Raw genomic sequence first — 24,503 nt, 5'->3', positions numbered from 1 at the left:
ATGGGAAGTGTTAAATTCTGTGAGAGTCTGTAGCTATAGCATCTATTTAGTCATGAATTAATCATTCATTACACTTTACCAGCATAGTTCAACAAAAACATCCCATCAAGCTGACCTGTAAACAATGCAAGTGGACCATTCTTCAATTTAAACACACTACAGGAACCCTATGGAGAGGTGCTGATCTGTGGAGCAGCATATTGATTATTTAGAAAAATTATATTATGTGTATATATATATATATATATATATATATATATATATATATATATATATATATATATATATATATATATATATATATATATATAAATGAACTGGGTTTAAAATGCAATGTACAAATTCATGCTTTCACATTCAAGAATATTTTTGTCCTGCAGTCAGTTGTTTTTCCGTGTGTTTTTCCTTGTTTTTCAATATGTGTGGCAGTTTTATTGATCATGAGTATATTCATTCAGTTTAATATTACTGTCTTCTTGTTTTAGCTTGTGATCCTGCCCAAACTATTAGGCATTGACAGATGAGTATGGTATAAAACATTGTCACAGTCAAGCACTGGTGAACTTTGAATAGCTTACCTTTAACTAGCAAGGTATCGTTTGATATCCCAGTAGTTTTATACTATACAATGTAAAACAATCCAGGGTGGGATAAAATTGTATTGCTGCTAACAAAAACATCATTACAATTTACATTTTCGTGTGAACTATTACTTTTAAGTGTTCTAAGCACATTGTGTACCAAATTGGAACTCAAGGGCCCAATTTTACGCAATGACTGAACACAACAGATGACACACTGACAAAGCGAGAAAATGTTTAACATACGCATCAAACATTTTAGATGAACAGTGTGCTGCATGGGACATCTACCATGCATTCAAACGTTTTTGATTCATTGTACAACACCTTACATGTACAATATAAAATGATCCTTTCAAAAAGATGAGCACTGAAATTCTGGCACAGAGTTGCAGCAGGTTTTTGGAACCAGAGGAGGACGCGAGTGAGGATGAGATGATGGGATCTGATTAGTGTGTTTGAGCTGTTTATGGTGGGCTTAATGGAGTAATCCTTGGCACTTTGTTGTGATCCTCACTCGCCTCCAATAATTCTTCAGACGCTTCTGTGACCCCCTTCTCCTCTTGAGAGTGTCTTGAAGGGCCATCCCGTTAAAAACAGGGGTTACACACCCAATTTTAACCTGGGACTTTGACTCTACCTCCTGACTGGACATAGACATCAAGCTTATGAGATATCTGCCATGCCTACTACTCAGGGCTGAACAAACCAGATGTTGGCATCTTCTTGCCCCACGTCCTCCTCTTCTTCGTCCTCTTCCTCCTCCTCCTCCAAAGGCTCATGGGTCCTGAGGGCAAGCTCACGGAGAAAGTCAGGCTCATGAACAGAGTTCTGGGAGGTGGATTTGAGGCCGATCTTCTTCTTGGTGAGATGGAACTGGTCACGAATGAAATTGTAAAAGTCATACTCATACTTCATCCTTTGGTAAAGCACCTGCAGGGCCTCTAGAGTGGGCATGTGCTTCTTCACTGTGCCTGTAAGGTTCCCCATCTTCCAAAATTCTGCAGAAAAGTCAGATTTATAAAGCTATGAGCCACAGAAAAAGCTACGGTGTGCAATCCAAGACAGCTAAAAATGCTTCACTTATATTTGTTTTAAAGTTGGTGTGCAAAATGAGTTTACAAAATATTTCCAGAAGACAATGAAAGAGTGTTTAAATTATGTTTCTTTATCCGAATCTCTGCATGCTCATTCATTTGTTTTCATGTTTGCATTCACATTTATTTATTTCCTTTATTTTCCCACAAGATTTCAAAGTAATTGACTAAAACACACCTGGACTCTTGTAGATGTTTAGGACATCACTGAAGTAGTGAGGTAGGAGTCTCTCCAGAAGGAGCAACACGTCCTCCAACTCTTCCAGAATTCCCACCAGTAGGAAGTTCTCTATAACGTTTTGTTTGGCCCTCTCCACAGCCCAAACACCTGGCTCCCTGCGGCAGACCAAAAGAAACAGCCAATTATTTGACAAGAAAACATACAAAGATTTCAGCTTGCTTAACTGAAAAGATTTTAAAAACATTTATTAGTGAGAACAGCACAAGATCTTAAAGGAAAAGTCTTCTGCCATACTTTACTCAACCATATTCATTTTTCCAATTCATTTTTAATGTACTGCTGACAATAAATAAAATGGTAGGTCAAAGGAACCAAAACTGCTTGGCTAACAAATTTAATTTCAAAGTTCCTTTTAACCATTTTTTTTTGGGGAACCTAAATATTCTTCAAAATATACTTGTCTTAATATATTTTGAAGAAAATCATACAGGTTTAGAATGACTTGAGAGTGAGTAAACAGTGACAATTTCGATTCTTTTGGAAGAACTATCCCTTTAGGCTTGTGAAAGTGCAGGACTGGAAGAAAATCGGCATGCTTTTCTGTTTAACTCTATAAATAAACAATAAAATACAGTAACAATAAGCATGTGTACAAGTTCAGTGAACACCATTAAAAAAAGAGTGATTGTTTTTGGTTTGAAAGCATTTCAGCCATCATCAACATTAATGCCCAAAGAGTGATGGGTCATAATTACCTGCACTGAGGGTGTTGTCCACAAAAGTATGGAACGATGTAGAAGAGACGCGGGTTAGAGCACTCTGGGTAGTTCTCCATGATGCAAACATTAATGTCCTGCAGTGGAGAAAAGGGGAAATGAGTCAGTCAGACAGACCCTACTGCCAAAACGAAAGCAGCACAAAGAACACATTTAATCAAAATCATAGACACACTCATTTTCAATGGATTATATGCTTTAATATTGTATAACTGTACCTCCAATCTCTTCAAGTGAACACATGGGGGCACCACTTACACAAGCAGTGAACCACAGTCTTTAGAAAGTCATTATGATTATCTCTTATAAAGGCTTCCAAAACATGGACTAGGGAACTGATGCATTAACAGAAACAATGTTTTAGCACTTTATCTGATCCAGAAGCTTTAATTAAGTCAATCCACCCACACTTAAAATACACAACAGGGGAGGCCTACAAAGACTACAATCTATTAAGTCCACAGAGAAAAACATGAATAAGAATAAAAATATTATTTGTTTCTTAAAAACAATGCAGCCAACAATGCTAATGATCCTTGTTGATAATTAAAAGAACAGATTACATGCTGCAAACAACATGGTCAACACTTCTTGGAAAAAAGGGCAATTTGTCAAGTTAACAGCCTTGTCTTTAACTTGTTCACAAAAGAGGTTAGGTATAGAGCAAATATCCACGAGGCTCTAGACTCAACGCACTTCTTCCCTTTCATGAGCCCCAGGTGGGTGCCTCAGAGCTGGAGGGAATCACGTGCAAGCTGTGGGTCTTGAAGAAAAGAGCGGTCATGCTGGCAGGTAGAAAAACATAGTCCGAGTTATTTCAGCATTAATCTTTCATAGTAGAATGCCCTTTACACATGACGGGTATCAGCTGATATGTGAGCATTATTTCTCTGCCTTTTATTAAGCCCTAATTCAGGAAATGAAAAGGTCCACTAAAGTTGTTACCACACATTTGCTGCTTTTCAATACAACAACTCAAAGAGTTTAGAAATCAACTTGGATAATTAAGATTTCTGATGGTTTCTCCAGTTTTGACGTCCTTTTGAGACTGAAATGGTGGGTGGTTTATACAATTCAACTTCAGACCTGATCATGTTGGGAATTTTGCTCATTTTAAGCTTGTTTTATATTTTGAGATTTTTTGAACATAAGTCAACTGCCATTTTTTTTTTTTTTTTTACTGTTTCCTTCCCAAATTCTGTACTGTCACTTTCTAAAATACTTCCTCTGCGTTCCAAATGTTTGAATGCTTTATTTTTCTTATTAAAACCATTTAAACTGTGGGCATAATGTGGTCACATATTAAAAGACATTTCACCCATAAAAGAAAAAAAACATTATGAAAAGGTTTTGGCATTTTGGACATTATGTTTTAAGTGTTCAACTAATATCAACTAAAATAATTCAAAACATAATTCAAAAATGTTGAAATATGGATATTTTTCTTAAAAAAAAAAAACGCATGGATCTGCTACAGGAAGCCTTCATTCACCCCTGGAGCTGTGTGAGGTATGTTTTATTATGAATGCACGCACTTTATTTCACGTCTTCTTGACTGTTGACAAAAATCATCTGCTTACCCCCATTGTAAGGCTTGGAGGGGGCAGGACAATTTTTAATATAACTCAGATTGGAAGTCATATAAACCTAGGATGCCTCTGGGGAGAGTACATCACAGGCTAATTTAAATTTTTGGGTAAACGAACCCTTAAATTGTGGTTGTGAACTAGAGCAAAGAGAGTAGATTGCTGTGTTAAACCTGCTTTCGCTGTCCTATGAATGTGTTCATTTGTTGACAATATCAAACTAATGCATTGGCGATTCCTTCAAAGCAGTGGAGCTCCAGGAGGGCCAGTTCCTTTAACAATACTCACTCTGTGTGTATCTGAATAGAGCCGAAAAGCCAAGAGCGCATCAATGTCCTTTCATCCGCATCCCCACTCCGCCCCAACAGAGACACATACAAACTCTGACGGATATGCACTTTGAATGCACACAAGCCATTGCTGAAACACAAACAGGTTATGTTCCATTTGGGTTTCCGCTGACTTTTGGGAATATAAAAAGGGAAAGGATTGAAGTACAGAAAGCCAGATGGCCAAAAAGGGCAAATGTCTGCAGAGAACAAAAGGAACAGAAATTTCATCCTCTAACAGATCACCAATTACATAGCAACTTAGAGAACAACCTACTCAAATCCCTGAAGAGATAATGATGCCTTAAAGCTGTGGCAGACTTTTAACCCAATAATTACAAGAAAAATTCAATGAAGATGAAGATACTGTTTGGTGGAAGTGGAGAAAAGAGGAGAGTATAAAAAGAAAGTCAGTCTGTGTGTGTATATATATGAAATTACTTATAAAGTTACAGCAAATGGTTAGTGTGCTTCTGGCTGACATCCCGAGCAGTAAAAGCAGGCAATCTTTCACACACAGTCTCTCTCTAAGAGGACCCACTTCAGCTCAGGTGACACACTTATTTTGCCTTGTGTTCTTTATTCAGTCCCAAGGTGGCCATTTCACTAAGCACCTAGGAACACAGCCATCGCAATTTACCCCTAAACTACCTCCAGATGGATGTCACCAAGCAACATGCTCTTTTCCTGATGTGAAACAAAGCATTTTTGTGTATTCTGTCTAGAAAAAGCTACAAAAAGAAAAATGCGAACAATAAATAATGGGTATTTTATATATTTTTTGACTGACCACTATTTGAGCAAAGCAGAAGTGAGATGAGACATTTGGAGACAAGATTAAATGATAGAATACAACAGGAGACAAGAAGTCAGTCAGCCACAGAACTGAGAACCTGGATGAGTTCCACTAATAGGGGCAATTTCCTGCGCGCACACACACACACACACACACACACACACGGTATGGCTTTAAAGTCATTATTAAACATGGGCAGTACAGTCTTACAGCTTTGAAGGTCTGCCAGCATACCTCACACAAAAAGCGGGTGCAAGGACACATCAGACTGATCTAAAGTGACCGTAAAGACAATTATAATGTTGCAAAAGATTTCCATTTCTATACATGCTGTTCTTTTGAACTTTCTATTCTTCAAAGAATCCTGAATACAATTTCCCCATGGTTCCCACAAAACTATTAGGCAGCACAACTGTTTTCAACAATGAAGATAATAAGAAATGTTTCTTGAGCACCAAATGAGAAAATTAGAAAGATTTCTGTGGGATCATGTGACTGTAGTTATGGCTGCTGAAAATTCATATTTACCATAGTAGGAATAAATTACATTTTAAAATACACACAAAATATTTTTAAATTTGAATAATATTTAAAAATATTGCTGCTTTTATTGCAATTTTGATTAAATAAATGCAGCCTTTGTAATGAATAAATGTAGCATTAAAGGCTTATTTTGAAAAGTAGTGTTCATTTGCATTTTAAGCAGAAGACCTGAAATATAAAGGTTTTTAAGATCATGATATCAAATGTATTCAAATGTGTCAAATTTCTATACAGGTGCATCTCAAAAAATTTTAATATCATGTAAAAGTTCTTTATTTTTTTTTTATTTAATAATAATTTAAAAAAAAAATCTAGATTCATTGCACACAAAATAAAATATTTCAAGTTTTTTGTTTTAAATCTGATGGTTATGACTTACAGCTTAGGAATTTTTTTAAAATATATTTTCACAAAGATCAATCAAAATAAGATGAACAAAACAGAAAGGTTCAAGATCTCCAAAGCAGGTCTAATTATGCACTCAATACTTGGTTGGGACCCCTTTTCCATGAATTACTGCTTCAATGTGGTGTGGGGCATGGAGGCGATCAGCCTGTGGCACTGCTGAGGCGTTATTGAAGCCCAGGTTGCTTTGATAGCGGCCTTCAGCTCCTCTGTATTGTTTGTCAGATGTTACTTATCTTCCTCTTCACAATACCTCACAAATTCTCTGTGAGGTTCAAGTCAGGCATGTTGGCTGACCAATCAAGCACAGTAATATCATGGTCAAGAAAAAAATTGCAAGTGGTATTGGCACAGAACCTGGTAGATGGCTGCATTAACTTTGGACTTGATAAAACACAATGGAACAACACCAGCAGACGTCAGGGCACACAAATCATCACTGACTTCATAAACTTCACAATGGTCTTCAAGCAGCTTGGTTTCTTTACCTTTCCAGTCTTCCTCCAGACCCCAGACCTTGCTTTCCAAATGAAATGCTAAATTGACTTTCATCTGAAAAGAGGACTTTGGACCACTGAGCAACAGTCCAGGTATTTTTTTCCTTACCCCAGGTAAAATGCTTCTGATGTTCTTTCTGGTTCAGGAGTGGCTTGGTTCTAGGAATGTGACAGCTGTAGCCCTTTTCTTGAATACGTCTGAGTGTGGTAACTCTTGATGCGCTGACTCTGGCTTCAGTCCACTCCTTGTGAAGCTCTCCCAAGTTCTTGAATCTGCTTTTCCTGACAATCTTCCCAAGGCTGTGGTCATCCCTGTTGATTGTGCACCTTTTCCTACCACACTTTTTCCTTCCAGTCAACTTTCTATGAATATATTTTGATACAGCACTCTGTGAACAGCCAGTCCTTTCAGTAATAACTTCTGTAGCTTACCCTCCCTGTGGAACAAAAGCCAGAATAAATGCCGTAAAGGTTGTGTCGCAGTGATCTTTTACCAGATGTTTTGAAGGCAGATCAGCTTTTGCGACAAAAGGAAATATGTGCAAACTGTAATGAATCAGAGACCAGTCACCTTCTCACTTTCCGTGCTGAAGCTGAGATCATTCACCAGCTTAAGTGAAAGTTAATGTGCCTAGAATTTTTGACTCATACATTACACGTCATATTTTGATGTCACGTGTCTTTACGAGACCTTTACAGGTTGTGTGTGAATGCACACACATATTCCGGGTAATCACTGGCAGTTTGAAAGGGGCAAAATCTAGCGACCCGGGAACATTTGCCAGGACACATTACCCGTGTATTTTCCGGAATGGCATTGTGAAAGGGGCTTTATACACACAAACACACTCTAGGAATTGAAAGGAAACCAGCTTGTAAAATTTCAGGTCACACCAGTTGAGAAAGTGCCCCTCACCACAAACATGGACATTCTCTAATGCTCTAACTAACACTTTCAAAAACTCCCTTCACAGGCTTCAAATTAATAGGATGACTTTGCAGTATCCAGTTATTCTCCAGCTTTAAGAATATGTGTGGGTGTGCACATCCATGCAGATTGTGGGGAATTCCTACATCACAGATTATAATAATTCAATTCAAATGGAAAGATAAAAAATTAAGCTTCAGTAGCATACCATTCTGAAGGCTCAGGTCTGACAAGGGGCCCAGCTATTACAGACATATAATCAAGCAAACAGATGTGTTTAGAATGAGACAGATCACAAGACACACTAATCCTAAACTACAGAAATCAGAGATGTGGTTAACCAGGCCTCCAGGAGGAGAGGGGATCTTAAGAGGAGGTTGCGTTCTATATGGTGACGTTCTAATTATAATTACTGTAGTCTCTCATTAACTAAGATAAGTTCAATTCCCACTGAAATAAAACTGCTACTGTATGTTATTTTGGCCTGTGTCATGTGTGTTCCTTTAAGAATACAAATCATTTTCAGCAGCATCACTCCAGTCTCAAGTGTCTCATGATACTTCAGAAATCATTCTAATATGATGTTTTGCTGTTTGAGAAACATTTCTTATTATTATAAAGTTTTGATCAGTTGTGCTGCTTAATTTTTTGTAAAAAAATTAAAATGTTAGTTTTTTTTTAGAAATTTTATTCCTGGATTAATTGATAATTCCTTACATTTATATAGCGCTTTTCTAGACACTCAAAGCGCTTACATAGTCAGGGGGTATCTCCTCATCCACCACCAGTGTGCAGCATCCACCTGGATGATGCGACGGCAGCCATATTGCGCCAGAACGCCCACCACACACCAGCTTACTGGTGGAGAGGAGACAGAGTGATGAAGCCAATCAGCAGATATGGGGACTGTTAGGAGGCCATGATGGTCAGAGGCCAATGGGCGAATTTAGCCAGGATGCCTAGGTCACACCTCTCTACTCTTTTCGAAAGACATCTTGGGATTTTTAATGACCACAGAGAGTCAGGACCTCAGTTTAACGTCTCATCTGAAGGACGGTGCTTGTTGACAGTATAGTGTCCCCATCACTACACTGGGGTGCTAGGACCCACACAGACCACAGGGTGAGCACCCCCTGCTGGCCTCACTAGCACCTCTTCCAGCAGCAACCTAGTTTTCTCAGGAGGTCTCCCATCCAGGTACTGACCAGGCTCAGCCCTGCTTAGCTTCAGTGGGCAACCGGTCTTGGGCTCCAGGGTGATATGACTGCCGGTATGACTGATGACTTTAAAAGTAAAAAGTAAAAAGTAAAATTACAAATGTATTTTCAAATGTAATCACTTTTTAAATGAACCAATTTTACGCATTCTGGTTGAATGAAAGTATACATGTCTTTCAAAAAATTTAGCTGACCTCAAATTTAAAAAATAGTATATGCATAAATACCATAGACTGTATAAAAACATGGACGTAGTGTCCGTGACGTCACTCGTAGACTCCTGAAGAGAGTTTTTGAAGCCTAAAATGTGCAGAGCAAGCCGTCACCATCTTGGCAGCACGTCACCGCGCGAATCGAAAAATGGGCAAAAGTGCGGGAGCTGGTTGCTGAAGCCACGCCCACCTAACTCACCTGTCACTCAAGTGGCCACGCCCTTAATTATGCAGAACTTTAAGGCTTAATATAATTTAAACGGATGAGTTATACAAAAATTCACCCCCCTCACAGTTGTCATGAAGGGCAAAATTAGCTATATAGACCAAAATAATTTTTTGCACCAGGCTGAAAACATGTTTTTTTCTGCTGTAAAGTTGGGCATTTTAACATGGGATGTCTATGGGATTGACTCTCTTTTGCTGCCAGCCTCAAGCGGCCAGTCGATGAATTGCAGTTTTTTTTGTTACTTCCTTATTGGCTTCACTAGAGAGAGCGGGAGGTTGCCGCTCGATAGATACCTAAAAAATTATCTCTACATGTGCTTGCATATATATATATATATATATATATATATATATATATATATATATATATATATATATATATATATATATATATATGTGTGTGTGTATATATATATATATATATGTGTGTGTATATATATATATACTAATGATTGGCCGTCAATAGAGAAAGTTGACAAGATGCTATAGTCACACCATCTGCCAGCAGGGCACGTTCACTAACCTAACCTTGACCCCCTTTCTAGAAATATTCAGAAATCTGGCCTTTTTAAAGGGGTCATTGGATACCCATTTTCCACAAGTTGATATGATTTTTCTGGGTCTTAATGAAAAGTCTGAAACATAGTTTGGTTAAAATTTTTCAATGGTAGTGTTAAAAACAGTTCTTTTCAAAGCATGCAGTTTTGTAACATTTTCCTTTGAATGCAAATGAGCTTTGCTCTCTCTTGATCCTCCTCTCTGAGCAACCGTTTACTTTAGCCGCATTCATCGTGAAAATTGCTAATTAGTACATTATTAGGATAGGCGATCTGCAAAGATTTAAAAATTAAAAAAATCTTACTCTCACTTCATCTGTTGGTGAAGCTGGATCACGAATGATTCACATGAACATATACACACATAGGTAAAAACAAATGTAATCCACTGCGTCTTCAGCGGCTCAGATGTTAGGAGTAAATGACTACTGCTATAATCATCAAACAACAGAACACATCAGTCACTTAAGGCCCCGATATGCTTCAAATTAAATAGAACTAAAAACTGATATGACATCATTACAAACAAAATCAGGGTCGAAATGAAGTTAGTCTTGGCAGCTCGAATACGCTCACCAAAGTGATCTTTCTGGTGCGAAATTATAAATTATTTGCTCGAAAATAGCAAAAAATGTATATTTAATTTCGGTGTTCTGCCGAATAAGTAAAAAGTCTGAACAATGACGAACAGGATCAAATACATGCACTCACAAATGCAGCAAACATGTCGGCAGTGTGAAAGTATTTAAAACTATCAAAGAAAGACACAGAACTCATTTACAAGCACGAAGCACTGAAAGGCAAGAAACGTTTTAGTGCTGCATCATGTCTCTGATGAGAAGAAGAGGTGGCTGATGCTGGTGGTTAGGCTACTATATGATGATTGAAATGAAATTGCACAATTATTTCAAACGATTAGTAAATAAACTGCAGAATGTTATATTTTCAAATGCATGCAGGAATTCCATGTATTCTGACAGCACTTCAGGAGCTCGCGGCATCATGGTTCAAAGTCCAAAGTGTGAGTCTGTGCTAAACTTGACTCGTCAACTCTCTCAGGAATGTTTTTGTGAATTTTTAAAAGGTATGTGACAATGTGATATGTGCGACAAACATCTTCACAAATTCCTAATGAGAATCATTTGTAAATCATCATGCTGTTGTCAACAAAAGAAGCACTCAGATCTTCTTGTGGGTTTCTGTCAAGATTAAAGTCAAGAAAAAGCAACAACTCCATCAACATAAAAAGATTATAGTACTGTAATCTTACTGTTATTCTGTAAAATAAAATAAAGACAATAATAATGATAATTACCCTACAACAGCTCTATTAATACATTGATTATAACATTCACACATAGTGTTCAAATTGGGATCCGTAATATTTTCTAATGTTTTAAAAGAGTCTCTTCTGCTCAGCAAGGCTACTTTTATTTGTACAGCAAAAAATACATGCCTGATTCAAGTCTCAAAAATGGCCCAAAAATATTATTTTACTAACTTATTAATTTAAAGTTAATTGCACTTTGTTGGTATAATGTAATAATAATAATTAATTAATTAATTTAATTTAATAATAATTTAATTTAATTAATTATTATCAATTATTATTTTGGCATAATGTCTGCTTGAATTAAAAAAAAATGTTAAGTGTTAAGTGTATTTTTTTAAATTGTTGTTTTGTAATATTTAGTTATAATTTGAAAAGCACGACTAGACAGTAAAAAGCACATTTTGGCAATTTAATTAATGCAATGTTGAAAAAAATAGCAAAATAGGCCATCACGGGACAATTGTTAAAAACAGTGTACGGTATTCGGCCTCCAGCCCAGTGTTTAATTTATTAGTTCAGTGCATCCCTAACAGCCACACCTGTACGATCGCTCATGGAGAGACTTTAAAGATTCACAGAAAACATTTAATTCCTAGAAAGAAATTGCAACGAAGCTTGATGTCGACGACAAGCAAGTACCAAATAAATGTGTTTCAGATCAATGTTACACCATACTGCTGCTGCTATTGTTGTTCTTTCAATAAGTGAATTTAAAGGGTAAAATTAATGAAATGCCAAACGAATATACAATAATAAACCTTTGTTTTTATCAAAAGTAAATCATGACACCACATAAAATATAAAAGGTGTAACAATTTATGTCCAGTTTATCCAGTTTAATAAAATAAATTAACACTAATAAACTAAAAGTAACAAACTGACTCCCAATATTTTTTTTCACATCATGCTGAAGTTTCATACAATTATGAAAATAGAATGGTTCTTTTGAATTGATGATATGGACATGAACATGATACTGGACTCTGAACTGCTGCTAATCATTATTCTTTTGTCTATAATGTCTCACACCTAGATTGCCTACACTTCATTATTTCATCGTTGTTGTGTCATTCTTGTCTACATCTGCTCTGGCGGTAAAACAATGTCGGACTGATGACAGCTTACTCAGGGCGGGTCTAAGGTAAGACGCCAGTCCAGTCTGTGCTGAAACGCTACTGTCAATCAAACTATTGTGGGAGGGGCCTGTCTGTGTGACCTCACATACAGTAGACAGGCATCTGAGAATGGCTTGATTTGAGAAAGGGGTAAAGATTTTAGCAGATTACATAAAAACACTGAGTGGATTTTTATCATTTAGGGTGGTTGTGTACACACACTGCCAACACACATTTCAGTTCAAACAACTTGCATGTAGTATCACGTATGATCCCTTTAAACAAAGCAAAGGATGAGTTAACAAAGAAAGTGACCTGGACTGAATTAACTAGTAACTTGAAGAAAAAAAGTCCCGGTTAATGTTCCAGATTAATACGTCTGGGAAACTAGCCATTTATGTTTTATGAATACCAGATATAAGCCATAATTCTGTCACAATCCTTAGTCGACTGATGTAGTTCTTCCAGCAGTGCCAAGTTTTTGTGTAATTGTCTTGACTTTCAGCATCCATGATGTTTTTTCCCCCAAATCCAAATCAGAGCGCTTAGCAGTGCAATTGACTTGACTGAATAAAAAGCAAGCATGGCTAATCAATTCCTGAGCATTCTGTTCACATTGTCTGAGCTAATTTCCAAACATAAAACCAGACTCTTGCACAATCTCTCTCAAACACTTGTTGTGCAATAAATTAATTCTCAACAGGAAATACAGTTCCAAAGTCAAGTCACTTAATGGTCCCTCTGCTATTTGCTATGTAAACTTGTATGTACAGCTCATATATGTTTGAATAGGCAAAATTACAAGTCTGTTTTCTAAAAAAAAAAGGAGGAGGAGGGATTTAAAAACTGCCACTGACCAGATATCTCTCGTCATCTTTCATCTGGGGTGTGCGGATCAAGTGATTCTGCTCTCCTCTCCAGTCCCCAAAACGACGAAAAAAGTAATTGGAGAGGAAACGGTTAATGGGATCCCTGATGATGTTTATGTAGACAGGCTGTTCTATCCTAAATCTGAGAAAGAAAGAGACAAACAGTATGAGCACCGAATTGTTCACCAATGTTTGGCTTTGTTTTTATCTTCGATTAATCAGATAAACTTCAGACTAATATTCATGATTTGCTTACCTTGTGAAATTTAGAAAGTGAACATGTCTGGTGTACAGAAAAGGCTGCGGAATAGTGCTAATATTTCTCATCAAATCCACCTGGCAAAAAATCAACACAAATCTGATTACTCAGATAAATCAAAGCACATATTGTCTCACTAGCCTGCGTTTACTGTGGTTTTGATTAAATAAACAGATCAAAATGCATGTTACACAACCATTCATGACAATCTCTTTATTCAACGCTTACATTTTTACAAAACAAACAGCAATGGGGTTCAACAACTTACAATAACAGAACACCAATTCAATAAGTTATATCTGGTAGTAATAAAAAAATATTTTTTTTACCAAAAATAATTGAACCACCAGAAGTATACTGTATGCTACATGAAAAGTACTTACTACATAAATTATTCCTGTCAAACAAATAAATAAAACACTCGTAAATTGAGACATAACTAGACACAACTAATTAAAACTACAGTTCCAACAGTTTTTGTAAAGCAAAACCACATCATATGTTTGCTACACTTTCTTCAGTTGCTATAAAACAATAATTCTTCAGAAACAGGGGTGGATCCATTTCAAAAAATAAACCAGAAATGCAAAAACACTCCAAACAGACCTCATCTGTCCAAGTTTCAGAATCACACTCACCAAGAAAACATTCCTCACTTGGATAGTGCATGGTGCAGTGGAAAGTTATTAGGTCATCTGAAGAGGCCGATTTTTCTTAACCTTAATGTTTCCTAATGAGGGCCAGCTGGGGCCCCAATCAGCTCTGATAGAGCCCTAAATGCATGTTACGGTCTTCAAAAACATACACACACAGGCATAAGGAGACTTAACAATTCCTATAACGGGTCGCCCTATGAAGAACGGGATGTCGTAATGTTGGTCTGATGTGCCAGGATCGTGTGTGTAGAGCGCAGCTTCCTGTAGCGCTCAACAATAGGTTCCAGAAGTTTCCAATTTGGGAAAGACCACCCTCAGAGTTCAGATTTCATACCAAAACCTAAACATCTTCATGTTCCTTGACCCACATCAAACTGTTAAAAACACTGTAACAAGGGCTCTGCTCAAGCTTCAATCCTGTATCAAATGCTGCATCAAAGTCAAAACATAAAGTCTGTTACAACCTGAGGTAGTGACATCATTTTAATGAGAAAATGTCCTGTTCCATAAACGGTTATATGGGAACACAGATGGCCATACAATGTACTAAGTAATGATAAAAGAGGTGATGGTTGAATCACATCATAAGTAACACCTCAGGTTGGGTAAACAGTAAGTGGTTTGGTGCATTGAGGCTAATGCAATGACTGAAATGACTGAAAGTAACACTAAAGACTAACGAATCATATGGACCACTTTTAATGATGGTCCCTATTTTATTGTAACAGCAGAATCTTCAGAACTTTTCCATTTGAGCTCCATCAGGGAAAGCCATACAGGTTGCAACAAAATGAGGGTGAATAAATTACATTAATTGGCAATTGACAGACTTTCATTTTTGTGTAATCTATCAGTTTAATAACAAAACCTTGTTCTACACAATCACATAACAATGTGAAGATTCTGAATGTAGAGGAGGTTCATTTGTTCTCGTCTTGTTGAAAGGTCGGTTAAAAACAGACTGAACATTCCCTCTATACACACAAATAAACTTTCTTCTCTAAATGAGAGTTTTATGACCCTTATCCTGCAGTGAAATTTGCATTTGTTTAGGAGACTGTGCAGATGCTCCAAGGCCACAAATAGGTAATCAGTCACAATCACAGCCGTCAAACAGACAAAAAACAAATACTGGAAATGCACTTAACGCGCACAAGGAAACTTATGCTTATTATGGACAAAGCCTATGGGATCATTTTCCAAGCATGGTCAATGGTTTATTAGATGATTAAACTTGACGTCTGTATCAATAATCCAATCAAAACAAGATATTAAATACTTGTTTATTAAGTAATTTAATCCGTTTATTACAAAAAACTTCCATCAGTCAAACATTTTTACTGGAGAAATTAATTCTAAAGATTGAGAACTCTATTTTAGCTCAAAGTTAAAACATTTATTTTTGATGGATTTGTTTATTTCAAACATTCTGCTTTTTTGCTTTGCAGGACATTAACTGATGACCTGGAGTCTTGTGGATTATTGTGATGCATTTATCAGCTGTTTGGATTCTTAAGGTCAAAGCATTCACTGTAGGGTGAACATGTTCGCCGTTTATACGGGACACGTCAGAGCCAGGGTTTTAATAATGCCTAAAATATCCAGGTTTTGGTTATTTGCACTGTCCAGGTTGATTATTGTGTAACATTCATGAGAGCTATAAAGAGCAGAGCAGACGGCTCCTTATGCTTTCGAATTGCTTTCACATGTTTGTTTGTGGTTTGACTTGAAGCATTGTGGCGCACTTTGTTTTTTTGGGGGGATTTGTGCGTAGCGACACTTCAAGTCAATTGAACGAACAAACACCGTGCGCATATTTGGATCGATTTGATTGTTCCCTCTAGATCTCACCTTCTCACACGCAGCCCCACGATTGGTCGATTATATACAATACCTGCATGTTATTGGTCAAACTGCTCTGGATGTTTTAGGCATTATTAAAATCCTGGCCAGGACGTGTCCCGTATGAACGGCGCATATGGTCACCCTAATTCACTGCAGAGGATCCATTTTTCAAAATACCTTCATTAGTGTTCACACAGGTTTGGAATGACAGAGAACATACTAAAAATACAATACATTTTTTTGGCTGTTGTCCACTCACGCTCTATCTGTCTGGACACACACCAGTTAGTTTTTCTGATGGCAATGAACCCTGTATGTGTTCAGAGCTTACCACTGTAAACACACACATTTAATATTAGCTTTGAGTATTTACTGTACATCTAACCAGTTTACTCTCTGAAACCTATGAATAATCACTCACAAAATCATTTTATCCAAAAAGGTCCCATAATATCCAGACAGAATTATGAGTGTACTCCGGGATATAGACAGATTTCCAGTCAAAACGTTCTTCATTTTCACGTTAGTCACTTATTTCCTTCTCCCGTCCAACAAACATATATGAGTGTTATTTAATCAGCATATTTATTTTAACTTTTCATAGGTTGATTTTAGCGGTGTGGAGATGTGACGCTTTGACTCAACTCAAAAGGGATGACAGAATGTTTTCGTTTCCTCTCCGCAAGGGAAGAAAGTGTGTATTTTTCTCCACAATGAGTGCCATTCGGATGAATTTCATTGCCACTGGCATTCAGCAAGCATTTCCCTTGGCAAACACCTTTATTTAATCACATCAGTTTTCATCATAGTAATATGCCTTTTATTTTGCTATACTTTTAGCTTGCTAAACAATTTCTCGGAAGCATTAGTTGCCTCATACACACACACACTGACCTGCTCATGCTTTGTGAGTCTTGTTTTGTTATGGATGTCAGAGGAAACCAGGTTAAACTGATGCTTTTCTGCCAGAATCCTCAGCAGCAGGACGACCGTTCGACTTCCACACTTGCCAACCCTGTTGTAGATCACCTGACTTGGGAATGGCAGCTCCTAGACACACAGACATAGAAATACATGGGTATTAGAAGAATAAAATAATCAATATAAAATAATCAATAAATCTAACAATATTGAAAGTCTGGCAAGTTCTAAATGACAAACATTTTTATATTGTGTTCAATTACTGTTGGGTGCTAGGTGATGGCAAAAGTTATTTAAATAAATTAGTGTCACATGGACTATTTTAATGATGTCCTTACTAACCTTCTGGACCTTGATCATGGTAGTACCCTTGCTGCAGATTAAATCAAAAATATCTTCTAATTTGTTTTGTGAAAGTGAACGAAGGTCTTACGGTTTACTACGACATGAGGGTGAGTAATAATGTAGTTTTTGGGTGAACTATCCCTTTAAATGTCCTACTCAATGACACAATGGTGATATTGTAGCTCAGGTGTGGAACTAAAAGCTTCCAGTTTCCAGCTCGCTAAGATCTTTATTCTCTACTCCACACAACCTTAAGAATAATTTTTTAAGAGAGAGTTGGAGGAAATTAGTAAATTCCTGGATGAAGATCTAGTGTGGAGGGAAGAATGAAATTCCCTGTAGGCCAGCATCCCAGACGAAATTGGGGTTTGAAGTCCTTCTTTGTGTGTGTGTGTGTGTGTGTATGAGACATTTTGTGTTTATGTTTGAATGTGTGACAAGGTTTTTAACTTGACTACAGCAGTCACCCTTACTTTCATTCAGGTCTGTAAACACTAGCTAAATAAGACCCCCTCATGCCTTTCATTATTTGTTCTCTCTCAGTATTACACTCATAGTGTGATACAGCATTCTTCCAAAACAACAAATACGGTTCAAGTTCACAGAGAATGCTCTCTTTTCACCTCATGTGCGCGCACACACACACACACACACACACACACACACACACATAAGAGCCTTGTGTGAGTCCAGCTGCCTTGCTAATTCTCCCCATCACATTTTCCTTAATTCAATCTCCATTTCCCTCCTTCTCTGGTCATTTCTACATAACATCTCTTAGCTCTACATAACATTGATCTATCTCAAATAAATGGCACGCTTCTCAACTTTCAATTCATCAAAATTAATCATGAAAAAAGGATGGATTGCTGAAGGATTGCTGAATTACTGGAACAATGCCTGCTGAATATCCAGCTTTGCCATTATAGAAATAATATTTAAAATAGAAAAACTTATTTTTATTAGTAATATTGCAAATAGTTCGGTTTTTACTGTATTCATGATCAAACAAATGCAACTTTGGTAATCTAGAGAAATATATAATAAAAAAAACATTTTTTTTTTTTTTTAAATGACCTCAAACTTTTGAATGGTTGTTTGGATTGATGGATTTAGCAGAAGCATTAACCAAAACAAAGCATTCACAAAGCATTCGATCTTCTATTTAACGGTACCCAATCAGTACATGCACACATATCGAAGTTATGACCTTGATGTTGCTTACATGCTTTACAGATGCTGTTAGTGACTACTTGATAAAACTTAAACTGGTATAGATTGCTGTTGCATTTTGTAGTATATTTGTGTGCACTCTAAGATAAATACGTGGAGCTCTTGATAAATCTGTAAACATCTCTTCATAGGCTGTGTGTTTACAGACTCTAAACTTGCTGTTCCACAGCTGTGAGATGTTAAAACTGGTTGTCAGCATTGCTGGCTTGGGGTCTTTTAGTAACTGCAGGGGTTTCAGCTTCCAAAGATTTTCAAAAGCTGTACAGATCCACACTAAACATTATTATCTAGGAAAATAGTGGAGATTTATATAGACAGGTATATCTTTTTATAGTGAACAAATGTCGTCCTTGTATAAAGGGAGATGGTTTATACACATGCACACATGAAACTGGACTGTGATTACATAACTTTCAAATTCAGGAAGTCACTTTTTCCAAATGTTTTAGTCTTAGCTGTAAAATTTTATATATAAATTCTTTATGTATACACATGTGGTTTCAACCACATTCTTGTGCACATCTGTCTCTAGGGTGAGACATCTTTTAAATTTTATGTTATTATCATTTGTGAGGTGATTCTGTCTATATATATATATATATATATATATATATATATATATATATATATATATATATATATATATATATATATATATATATATATATATATATACACATACACACACACACACACACACACACACACATTGCACACACACTCACAAATCCATTGTTAGCTACTCCAGGTCTAGCTTGAATATCCTATAAAATATAATACTATAAAAATGTCCCTTTGACATTGCTAAACACTTTCTAAAACTTTGCTATGATTGTGTGAAATTCTTTTAACAAACCAGATTACAGCACTGCTCACGTGAGGCAAGATATTACATAAATTGTAAAATAAAAATCTATTTTGTAGTGGCCTTTGGATCTTTCAAGTGTTTATTCAATACTGCAAATGTCAGAACTTCCCTCTAGTTAGAAACAATAAAACATTGTTTGTACAGTTTATATTTGTACAGAGTTATAGCTAAAATTCACAAGAGAATTTTTATGGGTGGACCCTCCTCTCCAGCTTTCTTCTGGACTCTTCTGTCATATGCGAGTGCACTTGCACACTGTTCTCAATACATTCAATGAATCATTCCAGCATTCCAGAGTCTCTGAATCATTTGAACCCATTTCATAGAAAAGACACTTAAGACAAAGAAATGGAAAATAGCACATGTACTGCAGGGAAGATATTCTCCAGAGATATTTTTAACCCCATAACACTGATTATAACACTGATTAATTGAATTTAGGCTACATCCAAACGAAGCCAGAGCTTTCCCTATCCAATTTTTTTCCCCCTCGTCTATATATCTGCGGACACATAAAACTGACACAAAACAAAGTAGTATACATGCCAGACCAGCATGTGGCGCTGTAATTCTGCCACAGGGATACACTAATAACAGAGAAGAAGACTTGGACTATGCGCAATAAACCTTGCGAGCGCTTAATACAAAGACAACCATAAAGTGTTTGTTCATGTTTTTGTTGCTGTTACATGACATAGCGGTGTCTGACAAGGGGTGAGACATGGGGTGATGACATCATTGTTTCACAAAATATGCAGATTGGCTATCCCAAAAAAATGCAAGGTTGTCGTTTTCAGATTTATTCACTCTGGGATAAATAGTGGGTTCACTCTCCCAAAACGTCAGATTTGTGTGGACGAAACACCAATCCGATACCAACATTTTTGCATATACAGCTAAACATGTCTTCATGTGGACAGGGCCTTAGTTTTGCACTTGCAACGAGTGCATCAAGACTCTCATCTTAAAATAACTGTGTCCTATAACGCATCTAATGACTCATTTTCAACAAGCCTCCATAAAAAAAACTTAGACAAACCACAGTGATGGCTTCAACTCTACTATTAAGAAGCAGTTTCATTGTCCTCTGAGTAAACCCAGCTGAAACTTTCATTGGGTTTAACCTCTTTTGTAGAGTGCATGTAATGCTACTCCTCTTAAATTAAGTTTGTTCATTCCACTCATGCTATTTCATCAGCAAACAGAGCTGTCGTTCCTCTGTAGGAAGTGCTGATGAGATGAGCTGTCATGAGTATGTGTTGAGATAACCCACATATATATATATATATATATATATATATATGGGGCTTTTAGTCCATGTCTGTTATACACTCACCAGCCACTTTTTTAGGTACAGCTGTTCAATTGCTTGGTAGAACAAATTGCTAATCAGCAAATCACAAGGCAGCCACTCAATGCATATCGGCATCTATGTGTGGTGAGGACGAAATACCATCTCTGGACGCACAACTCGTTGAACCCTGAAGCAGATGGACTCCAGCAGCAGAAAACCACACTTAGTGCCACTCCCGTCAGCTAAGAACAGGAAACGGAGGCAATTCACACAAGCTCATCAAAATTGGACAATAGAGGATTAGAATACATTTCCTGGTCTGATGAGTCTCGATTTCTGCTGCGACATTAAGATGGTAGGCTTAGAATTTGGCGGGAAGAGCATGAAAGCATGGATCCATCCTGCCTTGTCTCAATGGTTTAGGCTGGTGGTGGTGGTGTAGTGGTGTGGGGGATATTTTCTTGGCACACTTTGGGCCCCTAAGTACCAATTGAGCATTGTTTAAACGGCACAGACTACCTTATTATTGTTGCTGACCATGTCCATCCCTTTATGACTACAGTGTACCTATCTTCTGATGGCTACTTCCAGCAGGATAATGCACCATATCACAAAGCTCAAATCATCTCAGACTGGTTTTCTTGAACATGACAGTGATTTCACTTTACCCAAATGGCCTCCACAGTCACCAGATCTCAATCCAATAGAGCAGTTTTGTGATGTGGTGGAACGGGAGATTCATGGATGTGCAGCCGAAAAATCTGCAGCAACTGCATGATGCTATCATGTCAATATGGACCAAAATCTCTGAGCAATGTTTCCAGCACCTTTTTGAATCTATGCCACGAAGAATTAAGGCAGTTCTGAAGGCAAAAGGAGGTCCAACCCGGTACTAGCAAGTTGTACCTAATAAAGTGAGTGTATTTGCAATTTAATTTATATACTCCAAATATTGTTAAAATACAATAATATATATATATATATATATATTAGTGGTGTCCCCGACTAAGGATTGAAACCATAACAATGAACAATTTTTTTTTTTACAATAGTGCTCTCATTATAACGTTAGCCTAAAACATGAGCAGTTAATGTTCTGCATTTCTGTTTTGAGCTGCGCACGCTGAAGATGACCAGCAGAGTGACGCATTTAATAGCAAGTTTTTAATCAATGGGATTCAACTCATAATTTCATATAGAATACTCTTCGTTATTTATACAACATAATGATAATATTAAGACTTAAAGGCTATTTGCAAAAAGGGCCCGAACGAACATGAACATATCTGCAGGACTCTGAATGCGAACTCCTTTTGCAGACTCGTTCTTCGCAAAACAATGTGCAGAAACACAGCAGCTAAACTCTAAAAATTCATAGCATTTTAGTGTAATGATGTTCTCATTATAATAGTATGACAGTCCCAGTCATAGTTACTGATATTCTGCATTGTAGTTTGACCTGTCCGCGCTGTGCGCTGAAGAGATATCACTGTAGTACTACAATGAAGGACTTGACTCAAAACCAAATGCATCTTATATCAGGTAAATAATATATGCACGATATACAACGGCTGAAATGTTTTGAAATCACTTGTACCCTACCTGATCGAAAAAATCCAGTCTGTGCCTGTGTCAGTTTGAGTCTTGGTAAAGTTTTAAATCCCTGCCTTCAAGATGCTCCTCTGTAAGTCACGGATTATGGAAAGTGAAACATAAATCTATAGGAGATGTTGGATTTATTCACGGATTTAATATATTAATTTGAAGCTTTTTTCTTTTCAGATTCTTACAGCTTTATCATAATAGGCTGTATTTTAACTTTTTGGGAGAAAACTGGTAGTTATAAGTGAAATCAGACATTTGCTCTCCCATATAGTCAAAATGACATAATCAATAACACCCCATGAATATTCAACGGTTAGATTGGTATTCGAATCAGGCTCCTCCATTTAAAGCTTTGATTCATTGACTATTCGGGGTCACCCCTCTCTATAATTTGTACCATTTAAACTTCCTCTTTCTTTAGCAAGCACATCAACACAGGAAATAAAACTGCATTCGTCAAACCATTTCATTGGATTGTTAAATGTGAACGTGTGACTGTGTATGTGTGTGAAAATCCATTACTGTCAAATCTGAGGAGATGAGTCTACAATAAAAACTAAGTCTTAAATTGATTTCCTCTAGTGTGAGAAGGCCAAAATAACAGGACAATTGAATACTACAGGGATATTTGTGAAGTACATTTTGAATTAGAGGAAAATAAGACTCAGAAAACAAGTTAGATATTGCAAAAAAAAAAAAACTTACCCTTGGTGTAGGAGGCCCGTGGTCGTCAACAAAAGTGGATTCTCCTGTAAAGAGAATTAAGTGTCAGAGTGAGCTGCTTACATAAAACATCTGTTATTTAGGAAATCATAAGCTTAGAGAGCAATGTAAACAAAACAAAATGTTTAAGCGCATTCAGTGAAAAACTGTGTTTTGAAATAGAGCAGATTCAGCAGCTGAGATGTATCAGCACTGGAAATCCACAAGGGAGCCAGATGACATCCACTACGAGTAAATGGAAGAAGATGTGTGTCTCTTAGGGCTGCACGATGTGTCGTTTAAGCATCGATATCGTGATGGACGAATCCACGATAGTCACATCGTAGGATGTGCGATGTAGGCTGTCGTAGTAGATCCGCTATTCATTAACTGTAAGGGCCAGCTGCTCCCCGGCCCTTGACGAATGTGATTCGCGGATTAATTGCACAGCTTAACCATCATAGAATGAAAGCTTTGACAGAGAGAAAGAGAGAGAGCGTGCAAGAGAGAGATAGAGAGAGAGAGCAAGAGAGAGAGAGCGCGCGTGAGAGAGAGAGCAAGAGAGAGAGAGCGCGCGTGAGAGAGATAGAGAGAGAGAGCAAGAGAGAGAGGGCGTCGCGTGAGAGAGAGAGAGCAAGAGAGAGAGAGCAAGAGAGAGAGAGCAAGAGAGCGCTAGAGAGAGCGCACGTGAGAGAGAGAGCAAGAGAGCGCGCGTTAGAGAGAGAGAGAGAGAGAGAGAGAGAGCGCGCATGAGAGAGCCGCACACTCACCATCTTCAGACAACAAGAGCGCTGTCTTGCTCTCTCTCTCCCTCGCGCATATTAATCAATTGACACGATGGTGTCGATGTTTAAATCATTTAAAATGAGAATGTAAGTGTGCTCACCCCATTTTTGTTTGTAAGAATTTTTTTATTAGATTTCATATTGCAATATATATCGCAGAAAAATAAAATATCGCAATGTCATTTTTTCCCAATATCATGCAGCCCTAGTGCCCTAGTAGAGAGAAACGGTCTCTTAATGCAACTCCTTCTGTGGTACAGTAGTGGCTAAAAAGGAGGAGACCTTCTTTCATCTCAAACAAGGGTCTTCTTTTTAACCTCCACTCCAGATGGCACGCTGGAATCAGTGCTGTGCTTCCTGTGTTAAATGGATAGTTCACCCAGAAATGTAAATTCTGTCATCAATTACTTACCCTCATGTTGCTCCAAACTGGTATGGGTTTCTTTCTTCTACTGAATATAAAAGAAGATATTTTGAAGAATGCGGGCAACCAAACATTTGTTGGTCCCCATTGACTTCAATAGTATGAAAAATGGGAATAAGAAACTGGTTACCAAGCATCTTCAAATATCTTCTTTTTATGTTCAGCAGAAGAAAGAAAATTCTACAGCTTTGGAACAACTTGAGGGTGAGTAATTGATGACAGAATTTTGATTTAGTCTTGTTATTTGCACATTAAGGTGAACTGCTCCTTTAATGCTATCTGTTGTGCACGGACTGCGTCTGTCTGCTGAATAAAT

At 37.3% G+C, this 24,503-nt stretch overlaps 1 protein-coding gene across 1 annotated transcript in view; it reads right to left on the bottom strand.

Moving 5' to 3' along the window:
• Positions 1-312: 312 nt before the first annotated feature.
• Positions 313-24,503, bottom strand: part of usta (uronyl 2-sulfotransferase a) — a 55,833-nt gene continuing 31,642 nt past the window's right edge. The window contains exons 2-8 of the mRNA XM_026290821.1: positions 22,982-23,025; positions 16,905-17,060; positions 13,507-13,586; positions 13,239-13,392; positions 2,615-2,712; positions 1,857-2,014; positions 313-1,582 (exon numbers count right to left, since the gene is read on the bottom strand). Of these exons, the coding sequence (XP_026146606.1) occupies positions 1,275-1,582; positions 1,857-2,014; positions 2,615-2,712; positions 13,239-13,392; positions 13,507-13,586; positions 16,905-17,060; positions 22,982-23,025 (998 nt within the window). The 3' untranslated portion in view covers positions 313-1,274. The remainder of the gene's footprint in view (positions 1,583-1,856; positions 2,015-2,614; positions 2,713-13,238; positions 13,393-13,506; positions 13,587-16,904; positions 17,061-22,981; positions 23,026-24,503) is intronic.

The sequence above is a fragment of the Carassius auratus genome, chromosome 20, assembly GCF_003368295.1.
Source record: "Carassius auratus strain Wakin chromosome 20, ASM336829v1, whole genome shotgun sequence".
Classification (NCBI taxonomy): domain Eukaryota; kingdom Metazoa; phylum Chordata; class Actinopteri; order Cypriniformes; family Cyprinidae; genus Carassius; species Carassius auratus.
This window is presented reverse-complemented; position numbering and strand designations above follow the sequence as displayed.